Here is a 20,630-nt window from a genome sequence, read left to right on the forward strand (position 1 = left end):
TTTGTTTGTGGATATAAAATTAAGTTTAATCAAACAGTGATCTGTTAAAGGTGCAGCAGAAATTATGGAAGTTGGATCCAGCCCAGGCCTGCCCTGCGTTCCAAATCGCATTCTTATCCCTTTATGAGGTATTGTAAAGCCAGATGAAATGAATTTATCCTGAACGTGGTATATCAGTAAAGTGCATAAACACACACACATATATTTGTGGACTATATATATATATATATATATATATATATATATATATATATATATATATTGGAGTGGAGACTATATATATACATATATATATATATATATATATATATATATATATATATATATATATATATATATATATATAGTCCACAAAAGGTTAGAGTGCTTGTGTGACTGGGTCACTCAATCCTCTGCACTTAACGATCCTCAGAATCACCTCAGTTCACGCAAAACACTTTCTGTATTTCCCGACTCGAATCACACAACGAGGCAGTCACGTGATTCCAGAGAAACGGGGCCTCGTTCGTCTTTGGTCACGTGATATCCTGAAAAACGATACGGGCTTCGACACGGGCTTCATTTGGACACGCCCCCTTTGCTCGACACAGGCCTCGGGACTGCAGTATCAGCTGTAACATCACTAATTGTAGGATGACTCAGGACAGTTTCACAACCTGATGTCTATCACCGAGCCACATAGCTCTGGGTATCGAACAACATCCACCACCAGTTTCTCCTGGTGGTAGCTCACTACTTTTAAAGTGTGAACATGTCTAAAGTCCAAATGCTGAGATCGTTGGTGAAGCAGCGACTAACTGCGGCTGCTGAAGAGATATTTGGGCTGTTTGAAAGAACGATAGCAGAGTACGAGGAGGAACTTTGTCGATCAAAAGAGGAGAACGAGCGACAACGGAAACTACTGGACGCTGTTTTCAACCCTCAGCTTCGGTTACACAGAGCAGGTTTGTTCATTAAACATTACAAGTTCATTATTAATAATATAACTGCAGCTTTGTTCAATAAATATTCAGTCTGTCGACGATTTAAAGCCACGTTAGCTTCTGTGGTGTCGTTAGCTTCTCTGGTGTCGTTAGCTTCTGTGGTGTCGTTAGCTTCTGTGGTGTCGTTAGCTTCTCTGGTGTCGTTAGCTTCTCTGGTGCCGTTAGCTTCTCTGGTGTCGTTAGCTTCTGTGGTGTCGTTAGCTTCTCTGGTGTCGTTAGCTTCTGTGGTGTCGTTAGCTTCTCTGGTGTCGTTAGCTTCTCTGGTGTCGTTAGCTTCTCTGGTGCCGTTAGCTTCTGTGGTGTCGTTAGCTTCTCTGGTGTCATTAGCTTCTGTGGTGCCGTTAGCTTCTCTGGTGCCGTTAGCTTCTGTGGTGCCGTTAGCTTCTGTGGTGTCGTTAGCTTCTCTGGTGTCGTTAGCTTCTCTGGTGTCGTTAGCTTCTCTGGTGCCGTTAGCTTCTGTGGTGTCGTTAGCTTCTCTGGTGTCATTAGCTTCTGTGGTGCCGTTAGCTTCTCTGGTGCCGTTAGCTTCTGTGGTGCCGTTAGCTTCTCTTTTGCCGTTAGCTTCTCTGGTGTCGTTAGCTTCTCTGGTGCCGTTAGCTTCTCTGGTGCCGTTAGCTTCTGTGGTGCCGTTAGCTTCTGTGGTGTCGTTAGCTTCTCTGGTGTCGTTAGTCTTTGGTGTTGTTAGCTATTTTCCGTTGGGGTTATGTGAAGTGTTATAAAGTTTAGTTGATTCAAAACACATTAAACACACATTAAACATGGCTTAGTAGGAACAATTTCAAACACAAGTACACAAATCTGAGCTTATGTTTAGGCTAACTATACCCAAAAAGTAATTTAAAAAATTCATCTTCACAGATAAAAAGGGCAAAAATATGGTGAAATTGTAGGTTTCTGAAGCTCGTGCCAAAAACTGAGGTTTTTTTTTTCATATTTACAGCGATGACGCAGCATGGGGGAGTCATCCTGACTCTGCAGTGTACAGTAAACAGCGCAGCAGTAGGTTGGCGGTGTATCAGGGTAGTCATTTGGTAGTCGGTAGTCAGTTGTCTAGTCAGTAAGTTATTATTTAGTCAGTGTCAGTCAGTATTCAATAGGTTAGTCAGTAGTCTGTCAGTATTCAGAGACATTAGGTCAGTCAGACTCAGTAACGTTAGCAATTCGGTCGGGCGGCTGGCGGTTCTTAGCTAACGTTAGTGTGGTAGCTAGCCGGTTCTCTGTTTGTTTCTCATTAGCTAGTTTTGTTTGGCTTTTCACATAATGGTGAAATTCTGCGTTTGTGGAGGCTGCACAAACTCTCGTCTATCTGGACACAGAGTTCATACTTTTCCCACAAATAGGAAAAGTGCCACTTTTCGTGCGTTTTATCCAAGTGAGGAGACGGGACTTTACTGCGGCATCAGCAACGAAGAACATGGTTATTTGTGGAGTGCACTTTACACCGGAGGATTATATTCCCGGGGACATGATGGAGTGTGAAATGCGATTTCGCCGCCACAACCGGGTGAGACTGAGAGTGGGTGCAGTTCCCTCTCTGCACACAGCAGCATCGTCGGCTCCACCATCAGCAGCACTGCCGACCCCGCTTCGGCCAGGACACAGCTCATCTTGACGAAAACGGGATCTGTACAGAGTGAGTCATTTTCTAACCATTGCCAACTTCCAAATTGCCAGCATGATGTAACATTAACGCTAGCTACTAACTGTTGTAAGGCGTAATTGGTAACCATAGTTTACCAACACTGTTACAGACTGGTAAACGCCTGTAGCCTATACATTTCATCCCCTCGGGCATTCCCTTAGCCCATAGCCCAAATGACATGACGCCCGTTGGACTGGGAAGCTTGCGAAAATATAGTAGCTAGCTATATGAGACAACGTGTGCGAGCGAGCTCTCCTTCGTCTGTCAGTGGCGATAACGTGGTGCTACGAATGTGCACGAAGGGCAAGCTCGTGTTTCCTGCAGAGACTAGCGGGTTGCACGGGGCTTTATTTCACTCACCAGTGACCACTATCAGGGAAACGCGCTGTGTCATCAGAGGACCGGCAAACGCATTTACCAGTCTGTTGCGATTATAAGCACTCTGAAGTGTAGGCCTACAACTTGGTTGGACTTTGTGAGCACAGCTAGCTAATACATTTGTCATGTATTTCATGTGGTGTCATGTTGGTGTGCCATAAGGTTTTGGGAGATGCTGCAAGTGGAGGTGCACTGCCTGCAGTCCTTGACGATTTGGACCAAGAGGCCTTTCCAATGGCTCCTCACCATCTGTGCTGCACTGTATAACTCAGTGTAACATCAGACCCTTGCATCGTTCATCAGGTAATGAAACTACACTCTTATCTACAATGAGCTATAGCCTACATACCACACTTCATTAAATTGCATCACGCAGGAAGATAATTTATTGCACATCTTAGTATGATGCAGGTGGGTACAACTTTGATTGGTTTAGGCTAGATTCTACATGTGTATCTGTTGTGGCTACTAAATATCATGTTGTATATTTTCATCTTTCTTTATATATGTGTGTCTTTACATCCTCCTCTCTGCTCTTACTCCAGTGCAGTGGCTCTTCCTTGTCAGTGTTGACCCTGCTGTTTTCTCTCGTCATTATTGTTATTGTTGCCTATGACACTATTTAATATTTCTTTCATTGTACCTTTTCTACAGGCTTCTCTTGGTAGCCCTGCATTTCAACAACAATGGCAGCAGAGAGATTGCCCGGACCAGTGTTGGTGAGGCCTGTGATGCCGTTTCCTACCCAAGGTTCCGCAAAGGTGACTGCGTCGTCTGTCCAGTCAATGAGAAGCCATCATACGGTTAGCAGTTTGTCAGTTCCTAAATATTATTAAGTGAGCTGGTTCATGAGTCAACCATGTCACTGAATTTGTCTCCTTTTCCGAGCACATGCATGAGCCCTCATGGAGTCTCTGAGAGTGGGATACTCCAGGTCGCCACAGGCTCTACGAGAGAAGAGTGCTCAGCCACACCTGCCCCCCTTTGCAGATCATACCAGCAGATCAGCAAGGATGAAGCCGGTCCTCACACCACAACTCTGTATCTCTCCTGTGACTGTCATTTCTCCGAACCTGAGTCTTCTCTGGCTCCCTTTGCCATCTGGCTGGCTCAAAGTTGTAGGGTTGTGGCCCGTCATACGTCCCAGCACAAACATTTGCAACCTCCTCACTGTCAAAGCTAGCCATTGTCTCATTGTTTTACTGTACCTCTGCTGTACTTGGAATTCAGGACTCCCCCATGCTACGTCACTTCCGGTTTAGCGATTTTATAAATCTGGAAGTAACAAATGCGACTCCCAAAGTTACAGTTGTGTATATTTTTTTTTATTTTTTTTAATGACAATTGAGTTCCTGCACCATTTTCCTACACAATGACTCATAGTGACCTCCATTTTCCCCACAAATACAACATGCTAATGTTTTTAGCCTATGGCATTTTACATTGTATAAATTAGCATAGGGAATAAAAATCACACATAGGACTTAAAATGGGACTTAAAATGGGGGGGGGGGGGCAGCTTCCTGTCAATGCATGCTTTGTTTGCTGTTTGGGCCGAGACAGTGTTAGAGGAAACAGATCTCGATGGGCAAGCTGTCAAACTTGACTCACTGCAAACTCTGGCATCCCATGGACAGTCATTCTCACATAATTCACATAAGCGTGAACAAATGAAGAGCTGCACTGGAGCCTCCAAACATGACAAGAGTCTCAATGGATGTTAATGATTGCTGCGAAAATGAAAGCTTAGCTCAACCTCACTCACTCTGACACAGCTGAGTGAACACTGTGAAGCTGTTTGATGCTCAGAGATCTGTAGAAGTTCAGTAAGGAGTTTTTGAGCTGTGATGTGAATGAACGACAACATTTCTCTGTAACATCTGTGTGTTTCCTGTTTCCTGCAGACGTCCAGCAGCTGTTGGTGGTTAAAGAAGAGGTTCCCCCTGAGCAGCAGGAGTGGAGCTCCAGTGTGGACCAGGAGGACCCAGAGCCTCCACACATTAAAGAGGACCAGGAGGACCCAGAGCCCCCACACATGAAAGAGGACCAGGAGGACCCAGAGCCTCCACACATGAAAGAGGACCAGGAGGACCCAGAGCCTCCACACATTAAAGAGGAACAGGAGGACCCAGAGCCTCCACACATTAAAGAGGAACAGGAGGACCCAGAGCCTCCACACATTAAAGAGGAACAGGAGGACCCAGAGCCTCCACACATTAAAGAGGACCAGGAGGACCCAGAGCCTCCGCACATTAAAAAGGAACAGGAGTTCACATTCACTGCTGTCCCTGTGAAGAGTGAAGATGATGAAGAGAAACCTCAGTCCTCACAGCTTCATCAAAGACACACTGAACAGATGGAAACTGGAGCTGATGGAGAGGACTGTGGAGGACCAGAACCAGATACACATTTACAACCTGAGACTGATGACAGTGATGATTGGACAGAGACCAGAGAACCTCAGTCAGGCTTAAACTTTCTCAATGATGATAAAGTCCCTGTCAGTGACTTGCCATGTATTATTGACAAGAGACCGTTTAGCTGCTCTGTATGTGGGAAAAGATTTGGCCGCATGACAGGTGTTAAGAGACACATGAGGACACATACAGGAGAAAAACCATTTAGCTGCCCTGAGTGTAAGAAAGGATTTTCTCAATCAAGTCATCTGAAGAGACACATGAGCACTCATATGGAGGAAAAACCATTTAGCTGCTCTGAATGTGGGAAAGGATTTGGTCGAAAAGCACTGCTGACGTCACATATGAGCAGTCATACAGGAGAAAGACCATTTAGCTGCTCTCAGTGTGGGAACAGATTTTGTGAAAGTGGAGTTCTGACGAAACACATGAGAACTCATACAGGAGAAAAACCATTTAGCTGCTCTGAGTGTGGGAAAAGATTTTGTGAAAGTGGAGTTCTGACGAAACACATGAGAACTCATACAGGAGAAAAACCATTTAGCTGCTCTGAGTGTGGGAAAAGATTTTGTCAATCAAGTACTCTGAAGACACACATGAGAACTCACACAAGAGAAAAACCATTTTGCTGCTCTGTGTGTGGGAAAGGATTTGGTCGAAAAGCACTGCTGACAACACATATGAGTAGTCATACAGGAGAAAGACTGTTTAGCTGCTGGGCTTGTGGGAAGAGATTTTGTCATAGCGGAGATCTGAAGATACACATGAGATATCATACAGGTGTTACGACCGGCCTAGGGGAACCGGTACATAGCATGAAAGGATGCTCCCCTCTTTCCCCACTCCCAGCCACACAGCTGCAGTCCAACAAAAGATAATTTATTTAACACTCAACAAGAAAGTTAGCAATAAACTTCAGGGTGGGCGTGGCCCAAAACAACAAACAAAACAATCTACTTTCCAAAACTAACTTACCTACCCAAAAGTAAAGAAAATGAAAATACAGGTCACTCACCTGACTCCCTATAAATAAACAGGAGAGAAAGGATGAACAAAAAGGGCTACCCACCCCTACGGCTACCTGGACTGCTGGACTAATATCACAATTAACTCATTTTTAACACAATACAACAAAGCATGATGCAGTTTGGAGTAGGGCCAAGAGAAGAGGAAGAACAGCTCAAGCAGCGGCCATTTTATACCAGCTCCACCAATCTCCAACCACCAATCAGCAGCCAGCACCTGGAGAGAGAGAAACACACTAAGGGTGGCAGCACCACCCTCAGGCAGGGAGGAACAACAGAACAGCAGAATGACAAATAAATGATCCAGGGTCATAACACAGGAGAAAAACCATTCAGCTGCTCTGAATGTGGGGGAAAAAAAATTCAATCAAGTATTCTGAAGAAACACATGAGAACTCACACAGGAGAAAAACCATTCAGCTGCTCTGAGTGTGGGAAGAGATTCCTGCTCAAAGGCACCTCAGTTGATCACATGAGAAACCACACAGGAGAGAAATCTCTCAGCTGCCATGTTTGTGACCAGAGATTCACTTGGCCTCGCCAACTCAGAAACCATCAGTGTGTTGGTTGTCAGCCCCACAGCTCAGCTGAACAGATGGAAACAGAGGCTGAAGGAGAGGACTGTGGAGGACCAGAACCAGCCAGGAACTCAGATCCAGATACGTCTGCTTCAAGACCGCTCCCTTCAAGACAGGACTAACTTCACCCCAGACCACATGTTTGACCTGCTGGACCTTTGTTTGACCACCACCTACTGCAAGTACAGCGAGGGTTTCTACCAACAAAATCACGGCTGTGCTATGGGCTCACCGTTGTCTCCTATAGTGTCCAATCTTTACATGGAAGATGTGGAGAAGAGAGTGCTGACCACCTTTACAGGAACTGCTCCTAGCCACTGGTTCAGGTATGTGGACGACACCTGGGTCAAAATCAAAACTGAGGAAGTGGAAACCTTTACCGAACACATTAACGTAGTGGACCCCAACATTAAATTCACACGGGAGGATGTCAGAGGAGACAACTCACATTGTGACCTTAACAACTCTGAAGCTAAGGGCTCGCATGACCCCTACGACTCTGCAGGGGTTCCCACCCACACAGGGTTTAAAGCCTGCAACTTTGTACCAGTCTTTTAGAACTGAAGAAGCTTCTTGGATGAGAGGTGAAACGTCTGAAAGAAACGCAAGCAAGTCCAGTTGCCTATGATATAGCATTTATGATTGTCTGGTGCCGTTAGCTTCTCTGGTGTCGTTAGCTATTTCTACTTCTGGCCATCATGTTTTTTTTTCTTTAGATATGTAATAGGACCAACATGCTCTTTAACAGTTTAGTGGGATTTCTTAACTCATAAGGGACACAGGTAACATGTTTACTTCCTGTAAATAGAGCAGTAAATCTGATGTCCATATATGTATTTTGTATTTATCTGTTTTAACTCCTTATTTTGACATGAAGACGCAGTCATATCTATGGCATGTTTTACTGCATCATAATACAGTACATGTCTCAGGATTACACTCACCAGCCACTTTATTAGGTACACCATGCTACTACCGGGTTGGACCCCCTTTTTAATTCTTGGTGTCACAGATTAAAAAGGTATTAGAAAGATAGAAAGGTGCTCTGTTGGACTGAGATCTGGTGACTGTGGAGGCCATTGGAGTACAGTGAACTCATTGTCATGTTCAAGAAACCAGTTTGAGATGATCTGAGCTTTGTGACGTGGTGCGTTATCCTGTTGGAAGTAGCCATCAGGACGTTTTCCAGGCATATTGGAGGATGACTCTGAGCAGTTTGACAACCTGCTATCTATCATCGAGCAGTATAGCTCTGGGCATCGAACAACAGCGACCACCAGTTTCTCCTCCATTGTTTACCAGCTGTAAATTTGTTGTCGTGACGACCACAGAAGGCCCGCCTCTGAAATCATCCAGTTGGGCAATGGGCGGAGAAAAAGATGAAAAAATAAATGACCTGGGGCACTTCTCCGCTCTGAGTTTAAGTTTTTTCAACTCAAGTAGTTCAGAGCATTCCGACAAAAACGCCAGATGCGTAGAACACAGAAATGTGAGGCATGTCGCAACACAAAAGCAGCGAGCAAAAACCTTCACTCTCATTGAACGCTATTACAAAAAGCCACCTCCAGCTGCTGAAACGCTTTCTGTGTGATCAGGGCCTAAATGTGTGATGTTAAGGTGAGGGCTGGAACACAGACCCAGCCACCACTGGACTCCTCAACAGCATCATGTGACATGTTTTTTACTTGTTGTGTATTGTGTGTGTGTGCTTGATATCTCTTTACTGTTATTCACTGCTGGCTGCACAAAGACTTGTCCCTCGGTGATAATAAAGTTTACCTTACCTTACCTTACCTTGTGTTGACCATTTATGGTTTACTGTGGTGTGTTTAGAAAAGGACATGAGGCTGATCCACGTAAGGATAAGTCCAGGTTGATTTGGGAGTCATCAAAGAAAATTCTTTAAAACGTGTGTTTAAATCATTTATCATCTTGTGTGTGTTTTTCAGAGTAAACTTGTAATTCCAGTAACACTTCTGTGCTTTGATTTTGAAGCTCAGAAGCTCATCGCTGCGGTGCTCCACCTCTGCTGTCAATGATTCATTTGAAACTTTTATGTTTTATCTAAATCACGGTATTTCAAAAAAAAAAACCTCATTATTCGGCAGTGGACACATTATAAAGTGTAAATTATGAGGTTTCTGTCAATTTTTTTTTCACGAGCTTGAAAGATAAAAACTCGTGCAGACATTAATCCAAATAAATGACATCTTAATCTAAATCCTGCTGAGCTCCGCTGCCGCAGGTTTCATTGACGAGGCCCCGCCTTCACTACCAGCAAATCGTGTCTTGTACAAAGCATTGTGGGGATTTTATACCTGCGGAGGATCCACACATGCATCCTTCGAATTTATTTGAAAGAAGAGGCTCGTTGGAGATGAGACGAGATCAGACATCTAAACCAATCAGCTGTTAGATCAGGTGAGAGCCAGGAGGTGGAGAGCAGCTGCAGCGCCTCGCTTTGAAATCTGCGGCCGCCCAGCTCTCGCGATTTTATCGCCGTCCACATTTGTCATACGTCAGAGCAAGTCGGGATGAAGGCTGCGCATACCTGGCTCATTCCAACCCGACCCGACGCCAAGGCATTCAGCTTCAAACAGGACACTTGAACACTTCGTGTTTATATGTTCACCATTGTTAAAGTGTGAACATGTCTAAAGTCCAAATGCTGAGATCGTTGGTGAAGCAGCGACTAACTGCGGCTGATGGAGAGATATTTGGGCTGTTTGAAAGAACGATAGCAGAGTACGAGGAGGAACTTTGTCGATCAAAAGAGGAGAACGAGCGACAACGGAAACTACTGGACGCTGTTTTCAACCCTCAGCTTCGGTTACACAGAGCAGGTTTGTTCATTAAACATTACAAGTTCATTATTAATAATATAACTGCAGCTTTGTTAAATAAATATTCAGTCTGTCGACGTTTAAAGCCACGTTAGCTTCTCTGGTGCCGTTAGCTTCTGTGGTGCCGTTAGCTTCTCAGGTGTCGTTAGCTTCTCTGGTGTCGTTAGCTTCTGTGGTGTCGTTAGCTTCTGTGGTGTCGTTAGCTTCTCTGGTGTCGTTAGCTTCTGTGGTGTCGTTAGCTTCTCTGGTGTCGTTAGCTTCTGTGGTGTCGTTAGCTTCTGTGGTGTCGTTAGCTTCTGTGGTGTCGTTAGCTTCTGTGGTGTCGTTAGCTTCTGTGGTGTCGTTAGCTTCTGTGGTGTCGTTAGCTTCTCTGGTGTCGTTAGCTTCTGTGGTGTCGTTGTTGTCGTTAGCTTCTCTGGTATTGTTAGCTTCTGTGGTGCCGTTAGCTTCTCTGGTGTCGTTAGCTTCTCTGGTGTCGTTAGCTTCTCTGGTGTCGTTAGCTTCTCTGGTGTCGTTAGCTTCTCTGGTGCCGTTAGCTTCTGTGGTGTCGTTAGCTTCTCTGGTGTCGTTAGCTTCTCTGGTGCCGTTAGCTTCTCTGGTGTCGTTAGCTTCTGTGGTGTCGTTAGCTTCTGTGGTGCCGTTAGCTTCTCTGGTGTCGTTAGCTTCTCTGGTGCCGTTAGCTTCTCTGGTGTCGTTAGCTTCTCTGGTGCCGTTAGCTTCTCTGGTGTCGTTAGCTTCTCTGGTGCCGTTAGCTTCTCTGGTTCCTAAAAATGTGTCTTGTATGTTTTCTGAAGCCTATAAGTGACAAAAATGAAACACACTAGACTTCTGAGCAGTTATACCTCTTACTGCTACAGGTAGCCTATGCATATTGGAAAACTCTGTAAAAGTACACCAAAGCATACATTTTCGTCTCCAAATATAAATTTGAAAACAAAATCATTCATACGGCCAATAAAAAAATATTTTGTTAATAATATTTAATAATAATCTCAACAGTGACTGCGCCAGCCGGCGGGACTGCAGCTGAACCGCTTCCAATGTTCATTTGTGTGTGTGTGTGTGTGTGTGTGTGTGTGTGTGTTATTCTTAATTTTTTTTTTAATTAAAATGCGGAATATAGCCAACAATATTATAGACCAAAAGTTAATCTAATTTATTATTGTAGAGTGTATTTAGCAAATCAGCACCTTCAACTGGAGACACGGTGCAGCAGCAAGAAGAAAAAAAGAAGAGATAAAAAAGCATTGTATGTCAGTCCTATTCTATAGTTTGTAATGTTTTTTTGTGTTATCATAACTTCTTGGAAATTACTCAAAAATGCATTTTTTGTGTGCTTCTGAGCACATGGGCAGCATAAACAATGAAGTTACATATGACGGTCTGGCAGACCGTTGCTGCGCTTGGAGGAGGGCTGTAATCCTGGCGGTCCTCGTGTTAAAATGTTTTTGTGGGGACTTCATTGCCTTCAGTTTAATTTCACAGATAAGAAATAATTAAGTAAGTAAAAGCTTTGTTTCCACTGAGGGAAATGGTTTCAGCTCACAAACATGGACAGTGATTCAACGCAGAAGCCTTAATTCCACTTTAACACTTTCTGCAGTACTTCAGTGGTTTGAGCACAGCACCTGGGGGGGTAGCTTCCTGTTAATGCATGCTTTGTTTGCTGTTTGGGCCGGGACAGTGTTAGAGGAAACAGATCTCAATGGGCAAGCTGTCAAACTTGACTCACAGCAAACTCTGGCATCCCATGGACAGCCATTCTCACATAATTCACATAAGCCTGAACAAATGCAGAGCTGCACTGGAGCCTCCAAACATGACAAGAGTCTGAATGGATGTTAATGATTGCTGCGAAAATGAAAGCTTAGCTCAACCTCACTCACTCTGACACAGCTGAGTGAACACTGTGAAGCTGTTTGATGCTCAGAGATCTGTAGAAGTTCAGTAAGGAGTTTTTGAGCTGTGATATGAATGAAGGACAACATTTCTCTGTAACATCTGTGTGTTTCCTGTTTCCTGCAGACGTCCAGCAGCTGTCGGTGGTTAAAGAAGAGGTTCCCCCTGAGCAGCAGGAGTGGAGCTCCAGTGTGGACCAGGAGGACCCAGAGCCTCCACACATTAAAGAGGAACAGGAGGACCCAGAGCCTCCACACATTAAAGAGGAACAGGAGGACCCAGAGCCTCCGCACATTAAAGAGGAACAGGAGTTCACATCCACGCCTGTCCCTGTGAAGAGTGAAGATGATGAAGAGAAACCTCAGTCCTCACAGCTTCATCAAAGACACACTGAACAGATGGAAACTGGAGCTGATGGAGAGGACTGTGGAGGACCAGAACCAGCCAGGAACTCAGATCCAGATACACATTTACAACCTGAGACTGATGACAGTGATGATTGGACAGAGACCAGAGAACCTCAGTCAGGCTTAAACTCTCTGAAAAATGATGAAGTCTCTGTAAGTGACTTTACATGTAGTGTAGATGAGAGACCATTTAGCTGCTCTGAGTGTGGGAAAAGATTTTGCCGAAAGGCAGATGTTAAGAGACACATGAGGACACATACAGGAGAAAAACCATTTAGCTGCTCTGAGTGTGGGAAAAGATTTGGCCACATGACAGATGTTAAGAGACACATGACGATACATACAGGAGAAAAACCATTTAGCTGCTCTGAGTGTGGGAAAGGATTTAGTCAAAAAGTACTGCTGACATCACATATGATCAATCATACAGGGGAAAAACCATTCAGCTGCTCTGAGTGTGGGAAAAGATTTTCTCACTCAAGATCTCAGATAGCACACATGAGCACTCACACAGGAGAAAAACCATTTAGCTGCTCTGAGTGTGGGAAAGGATTTAGTCAAAAAGCACTGCTGACAGCACATATGAGCAATCATACAGGAGATAAACTATTCAGCTGCTCCGAGTGTGGGAAAAGATTTTCTCACTTAAGTACCCGAAACGCACACATGAGCACTCACACAGGAAAAAAACCATTTAGCTGCTCTGAATGTGGGAAGAGATTTTGTAGAAGTGGAGTTCTGAAGACACACATGACAACTCACACAGGAGAAAAACCATATAGCTGCTCTGAGTGTGGGAAGAGATTTCGTTTAAGTGGAGATGTGACAATACACATGAGATCTCATACAGGAGATAAACCATTCAGCTGCTCTGAGTGTGGGAAGAGATTTTGTACTCGCGGAGCTGTAAAGACACACAGAAGAACTCACTCAGGAGAAAAACCATTTAGCTGCTCTGAGTGTGGGAAGAGATTTTCTCAAAGTGGAGCTGTAAAGATACACATGAGATCTCACACAGGAGAAAACCCATTCAGCTGCTCTGAGTGTGGGAAGAGCTTTTATACTCGTGGAGCGCTAAAGACACACAGTAGAACTCATACAGGAGAAAAACCATTTACCTGCTCTGAGTGTGGGAAAAGATGTTCTCATTCAAGTACTCTGAAGTTACACATGCGAACTCATACAGGAGAGAAACCTCTCCGCTGCCATGTTTGTGACCAGAGATTCACTTGGCCTCATCAACTCAGAAACCATCCATGTGTTGGTTGTCAGTCCTCACAGCCTGATCGGAGTCAAACTGAGGAAAACAAAGAGGCAGAGCCTCCAGCCAGCAGCTCAGCTGAACAGATGGAAACAGAAGCTGATGGAGAGAACTGTGGAGGACCAGAACCAGCCAGGAACTCTGATCCAGATGCACATTTACAACCTGACACTGATGACAAGACTGGAGAGTCTTCTGAGTCTTTTTGGGACCATCCTCTGTAAACCCTAGAGATCATTATGCTGAAAATCCCAGTAAATACTCAGACCAGTCTGTCTGGCACCAACAACCATGCCACATTCAAAGTCACTTCAATCACCTTTCTTCATCATTCTGATGCTCTGTTTGAACTTCAGCAGCTCGTCTTCACCATGTCTACCTAATAAAGTGGCCAGTGAGTGTATAACTATCGATCCATCATACAGCAGTAATGTGACAGTTAAAAAGGAACCAGATACCTCTCTTTTCCAATTCCGTCTAAAGCTTAAGGAGTTAAAGGGAAATTTCCGTTCATTTCCACCCGTCTCCTATCATCCTAAATTTGGTTCAAGTGACTAGTGACATACAGATAATAGTTAGCATGTTAGCCGTTGGCCTAGATACAGCCGTGGCGTCAGACCTGTTAAACCGTAGTTGAATGGGCATCCTTTCAAGTGCAAAGTTAGTCCACTAAACAAGCTGTTTTCTACAATGACCGCCTCATATCGTTAGGATTAATGTCAGAGAACATTTGGAAAACGACATGTAAACGTGTTGTCTTACCTTACCGGTGTGCTGCCATGTTTGTTTACCATTTAGCTCTGCTTTCCAAAGCGCGGCTGAAATATAGCACTAGATAAAGCCCAGCCGGATACTACTCCAGGTGGAGGTGTCTCGTCCTCGGTCACATCCAGACCTTGAAAATAAAACTGCAACCGGTCCCATTTCTTGCAACAGAGGCATTCCTCTTCTGTGGGCACTGGGGCACAGCATTCACAGGTACACTACCAATCTCCAGAGCTAAAGCCTTGTGGCAGCCATTTCTCCTCTCTCATCCTCTAATGTTACCTGTTGCGCCTCTCTCTCTCCTCCTCCTCCTCCTCTGTTCAGGCGACCGTCCGGTTCTGCCTTCCAGCTGTTGCTGCTTGTTCAGGCACGCTATGAGATCGCTGCTTGTTCTCGTGATATTTCGGCCGCGTTTTGGAAAGCAGAGCTAAATTGTAAACAAACATGACACCACGCCGGTAAGGTAAGACAACACGTTTACATGTCGTTTTCTATATGTTCTCTGATATTTATCCTAACGATATGAGGCGGTCCTTGTGGAAAAAAGCTTGTTTAGTGGACTAACTTTGCACTTGAAGGTTGCCCGTTCACTTACGTTTTAACAGGTCTGACGCCTTGGCTGTATCTAGGCTAACAGCTAACATGCTAACTATTATTTCTATGTCACTAGTCACTTGAACAAAATTTAGGACGATAGAAGGCGGGTTGATATAAACGGAAATTTCCCTTTAACCTTAAATTTACACACATAACGACATGAAAGGTTTAATATGGATTTGAATATTTGCACTTTCTGTATCTCAGACATTGAAACATCTTTTCTTCTCTTGTAATTGACTTTTTTCAATATTTGTTGACGTATAGTCATCAAAATATTGTGACTGTAAATCATGGAAATATAAAGGTTGGTATCCTACTGGAGGACAAGAAAGCAGGGTTTGAGATAAATAATTTAATTATTTTGGCAATAAATATTATATTTACAATTTTTATTTATTTATTTATTTTTTTAGAAAACTAGCTCCATTTTTTTCCTGCATTTCTAAATGAGATCATTCTGTATTAAAAAATGTGTGAAATGCTGTAAAATTGGAAAGGCCCTATGTCTGTATGAATATCTGTTGACCATAACCCTTTAAAACCCGAGCAAATTGGCCTGATTCCTTTCGAGAACACGCAACAAAGGTAATGATCACTGTTGCTCATTTCCTAGTTTTATGATAATTGTCGAAATTTTCCCTCCTCTTTCTTTTCTTTGTCATGTTTTCAGTTCTTGTTACGTTTTGCTATTTTCTTGAAATATCTTGCCGAGGGGCTCATTGCCTTTTAACGACGTTTTTGAAAGAAACCAAACCAATACACTCAGGTTTCAAAGATTTATATGCTTATGAAAGGCGTCTGGATGCTGCACAAGGAAACTGATGTCTCTCCAGGTTTCAAAGGGTTAAATCCGGAATAACCACTTGTACTTTGTTATTTTATTTTTGTTTATATCTGTTTTGCAGTTAGCTTTAATACTGTAATCTATATTTATCTGTCATGATGTGGCTTTTTTTTGTTGTAAATTCATTTCTTATTGCCTTTTTAAAAATTTGAACGCCACAAATGTGCCTTTTTATTGTTGCCAGGCAACCACGCCATCATCCCCTCACACTAACCTTCCAGTGTAATCAATCTACCCTTTATTTAGGCTAGTTGTTAAAAATGTTGAGGCAGAGGGTACTGTCTGTAGCTCTGGTTGAGGGTGAGAGGCTGTCAGCAGATAAACAGAGATCTGTGTGGGTACATGAGACCCTAAAAAAGAGGCTGGATCATGGGGAGTAGCACCAGTTGGTCCAGGAGCTTCTCCTCCATCATGGACGTTTACAGAATTATTTTAGGATGACTCAGGGGCAGTTTGACAACCTGCTGTCTATCATCGAGCCGTACAGCTCTGAGTATTGAACAACAGCTACCACCAGTTTCTCCTCCATTGTTTCCCTGCTGTAAACTTGTTGTCGTGACGACCACAGAAGGCCCGCCTCTGAAATCATCTAGTTGTTCAATGGGGGTAGGGGAAAAGATGAAAAAAGAAATGACCTGGGGCACTTTTGTGCCCTTGTTTATTTGAATGAACTTCACCAGGAAGAGAACGATAGTTGAACAAAGTCTTACTTTATATGGACAACCAATGGAAAAAGTAAAGGAATTTAAGTACTTGGGGATTTGGCTTGATGAAAAATATAAGTGAAACTTCATATAGAAAAACTAGAAACAAAATGCAAAAAAGTCATTAACTTAATGAGAGCTAATCAAGATATAACTGGGGAGCAGATAAGCAGGCATTAATAGACTTATATAAGGCTTTGATGAGATCAGCAATAGATTATGGATGTTTTGTTTGTGGAGCTGCAGTTAAGTCACACTTAAACAAAATTGAAAGAACGCAAAGCAAAGCCTTGAGGCTTTGTATTGGGGCAATGAGGACAACTCCAACTGATGCTGTGAAGGTTGAATCAGGAGAAAGTCCAATAGAGTTAAAGCAGCTGTGAGGAACTTTACGTTTTCGTTGATTATAGTGCCCCCTTTGGTCGAAGCGGTATGACACCCACAGCCTGGTGTCGTAAAATTCCGACTGCAGCCAGCATTTGGCTAAATTCGTAAAATCTTGACTGCAACCGGCAATTACCGCATGCATTTGTTTTGGAGAGCGAGACGAAAATCATAAATGTTCTGGTGTAGCTCTGAATTTCTTATAAACTGAGGACAACTGCCTGCTGTATATTTGTGTTCATGGTCACAGTCACAGATAATTTTGTGGCGTTTGTTGTAACTTTACGAGACAAAAGCGGTTCACATCAGCTAATGTTACATTTAGCTTGCTTGTAACTTCCATGTTGTCCTATATTGAAGTGAAACAACGTCTGACAAGTTGCGGTATATTCTCTAAATAAAAACAAATATCACATACCTGTCGATTAGCAAAAGGGCCAACTCGGGATCAGTTTTAAAACCTTTCAAATCTCTCAGCTCTCTCCACTTGGTGAATGCCCGACCGAGATTTACACTCGTTTGAGCTCGAGCCCTATCACTGTCCCGTTTAGCCTTCTTCTGTTCTTCTGTTCTTTTTCTTTGAGATGGTGCTTCTTCTTTATCCACCATGACATTGAAAGTACAACCAAGTCCTTTTTAGATACATCTGGTAAAACTGTTATGTGTTCAGCAATGCCCGTTGCGTACCACTTACTCGAAGAACACTCTCTGTAAACACAGCTCTTCTCTCAATTTATTGGCAGATCGCAAACAACTTCCAAGTGCATACCACCACCACCACTGTACAAGAGTGTGCAATGTGTCACTACTCCCTACTACATGTCATTTAACCTGTTTCTTAAATCCTACTCGTAAACACGGGTCCTTCTTCGTCTGAGGTTTAATGGCTGCAGGCCGCTGCTGGCACGCAGACTTACTTCCGCCTCCGGGTGCCGTATTCTGGTTTTCTGACTTCCGCTGTGTGTCCGACCCGACCGAGGCTATGCTAAATAGCCATATAGAGAAAGGCTTTTTTGTCGCTGTTGGGTTCAAATAAATATGCGGATCTTCAAGGGGGGGGGGGGGGGGGGGGCAGCAGAACCGGACGGTCGCCTGAACAGAGGAGGAGGAGGAGAGAGAGAGGCGCAACAGGTAACGTTAGAGGATGAGAGAGGAGAAATGGCTGCCACAAGGCTTTAGCTCTGGAGATTGGTAGTGTACCTGTGAATGCTGTGCCCCGGTGCCCACAGATACTGGATTCGGTTAAGAGGATGTGGGGATGAAAACACTACTAAAAGTGTCCTAAATGAATGTTGGGAATATAATAGTTTTAAGGGAAAAGGGTTTGGATGGAAGATCAAAGATCAGCATTAAACATGACACATACAACCAAGATTTAATTTGTAAAGGGTGAGCGTAAAGCACTAATCAAGAAGAAAATCGATTAATTTTGGCAGAAGAAGTGGGATGAGAACAGTAAGGGCAGAACTTATTATGGAATACAAAACACAGTTAGAGCACAGAGCATTAAGGGAAGAAGTAGAAGACAGGAAGTAGTCTTGTCGAGATTAAGATTAGATCACACTGGTTTGAATGTAGCTTTATTTTTATTGGGAAAAGTAAATTTGCGGGGTTGTGCAATTTGTAATAAATTAGAAAATGTGGAACATGTAATTATGCACTGTACTAAATATAATGAAGAAAGGATTACGTTACAACAAAGGGTGAGAGAGGCAGGACGAGACTGGAATTTGGAAGGGATACAGGGAACCAAGGGAGATAAGGTGTGGGGAATGCAGAGGGGAGTAATAGATTTCTTAGTTAGTACTGGTTTGTTTCATAGAATATAGCTGCTGACTGTCTTGTTTGTTTATTGTTACTATTTGTTTATTTATTTAGTTATTTATTCTCATATGATATGATATAATGTAAAACCAGATCCTGTTCTACATACTCCGATACAGTAGGTGGCGGTATGCACCTTTTAAGATGGTTTTGCAATCCGCCAAAAATATTGAAAGAAGAAGAAAAGAAGGAAAAAAACAGTGGTGATGTGGTAAGAGAGTGTGGATTACAAACAACGATATTTGACGACGATTTTCTGGACTTTGGACTTGGCGGTTGGCATAAACTGGTTTGTGAGTGGATCAGGATGGCGGATCAAGTCATTGGATTAGATGATGATGATGATGATGATGATGACAGTATACATTTTGATGACTGGACCCCAGTTTCTAGTGGGAGAGGGCGAGGAAGAAGCAGGCGTGAGGAAGTAGGCCTAAGTCAAAACAGTAAAAGAAGCTTGGAAGAAAACAGTTCAGAGGAAGACCGGAGAGTTGTTCAAAAAAAGGGAGGGATTTAAAATAATCCTTAAATTCAGAAAGGAAGATGAGCATGTCAATCCAAGTCCGATAGTGCTGTCTAAGGAATTGAAAAAGAAGCTAAGAGAGGTGGAGATGGCTAAGACTTTGAGGGATGGGAACTTGTTGATAATTTGTAAAACGGAGGAACAGAAGAATAAAGCTTTGTCAATGGAAAGTATTTGCAAGAAAATGATAAGTGAAAGAAGGATTCTGGGTGAGAATAAAGTCACAAGAGGAGAAATAACAGGGATTCCTGTAGATGAAGATTTGGAAAGAATCAAACGGCGTATTTCTGGGGACGATGTGAACAGAGCAAAGAGACTGCAAAAAACAATAAATAGTGAAAGGGTGGATAGTATGTCTGTGCTTCTGGAGTTTACTATCCCTCCCCCACTTCGCTGTTATAAATGCCAGAGGTACGGGTGTATAGCAACGGTTTGTAAAGGAAAACAGAGGTGTCCCAAATGCGGAGGTGAACACAGAGTTGAGGAATGCATAGCTGATGTACAAAATAAATGCTGTAATTGTGGTGGGCAACACAGGGTTACATTTGGTGGCTGTGAAGTCAGGAGGAGGGATGTGGAAATTGAGCACAGTATGGGGTAGCTGTAATGATGATAATGGTATGGTGATTGAGGAATTAATGGAGAGCAAAAATTTAGTCTGCTTACATGATGGGAGTGGTACAAGAATTAATATCAGAACGGGCTCAGATTCAGCTATAGATCTTACACTTGTGTCAGATTCATTGGCAGGTGTTTGTTCATGGGACTGTTGGCAGTGACCACTATCCTATTATCACTGTAGTAGGATTGAGAGTCGAAGAATATGATAATGAGGGATCCCAGAAATGTGCTTTTAGTAGTGCTGATATGTGTTGGTATATTTGTGATCAAGAAATGCAGAAAATTGATATTAATGATGTTGATAATTCAAATCTTTCTGTTTGTGAAGCTATTTTAGAGGCTGCAGAGAAGTCCATTTAGAAGAAGGGAGGTTAGCACACGAAGAAGATTGTCCCATGGTGGACAAAGGAGTGTGATGAAGCAATTGAGTCTCGAAATGAAGCTTTTAAAATGTTGAAAAGAAAAAACAGTTTTCACAATCTCATTGAATATAAGCGACTGCAAGCAAATGTAAGGAGAGTCATAAAAAATGCAAAGAAGAAAATTTTGGAGGACATTTTATAACTCAGTGGGAAGGGAGACAGAAATTGGGAAAATTTGGAGAATGATAAGAATGAATGGGATTAAAAGAGAAACAACAGCAGTGAAAGATAAAGAGAAAGCTGAGATGTTGGCAAAGATGTTTGTTAAGATTCACAGTTCAGAAAATATTAGCGATGAAGGGATACTACGACAGCAGAGAATGAAGAGCTGTGACAGTGTGAGGAAGACACCAATGACTCACTAAGTCATTTACAAAGACAGAACTACACCGTGCTCTCAACAAAACCAAGATGTCAGTGCCAGGCAAGGATCAGATTTGTTACATAATGTTAAAACATCTTCATGAATCGTCTAAGGATATTTTACTGGAACTATATAATTAAGTTTTG

The 20,630-nt window shown here is 43.0% G+C and overlaps 1 protein-coding gene across 7 annotated transcripts in view; it reads left to right on the plus strand.

Moving 5' to 3' along the window:
• Nucleotides 1–575: 575 nt before the first annotated feature.
• Nucleotides 576–20,630, plus strand: part of LOC125884159 (oocyte zinc finger protein XlCOF22-like) — a 78,596-nt gene continuing 58,541 nt past the window's right edge. For 2 of the 7 annotated variants that reach the window (XM_049568979.1, XM_049568980.1), the window contains exon 1: nt 576–944. In XM_049568979.1, coding sequence (XP_049424936.1) covers nt 752–944 — 193 coding nt within the window. In that variant the 5' untranslated portion in view covers nt 576–751. Of the gene's footprint in view, nt 945–3,660; nt 3,807–4,907; nt 4,940–9,317; nt 9,867–11,891; nt 13,999–20,630 lie in introns of those variants that run through there. The other 5 variants (XM_049568974.1, XM_049568981.1, XM_049568973.1 and 2 more) reach the window with 5 other exon arrangements.

Source organism: Epinephelus fuscoguttatus, linkage group LG23 (assembly GCF_011397635.1).
Source record: "Epinephelus fuscoguttatus linkage group LG23, E.fuscoguttatus.final_Chr_v1".
NCBI lineage: Eukaryota > Metazoa > Chordata > Actinopteri > Perciformes > Serranidae > Epinephelus > Epinephelus fuscoguttatus.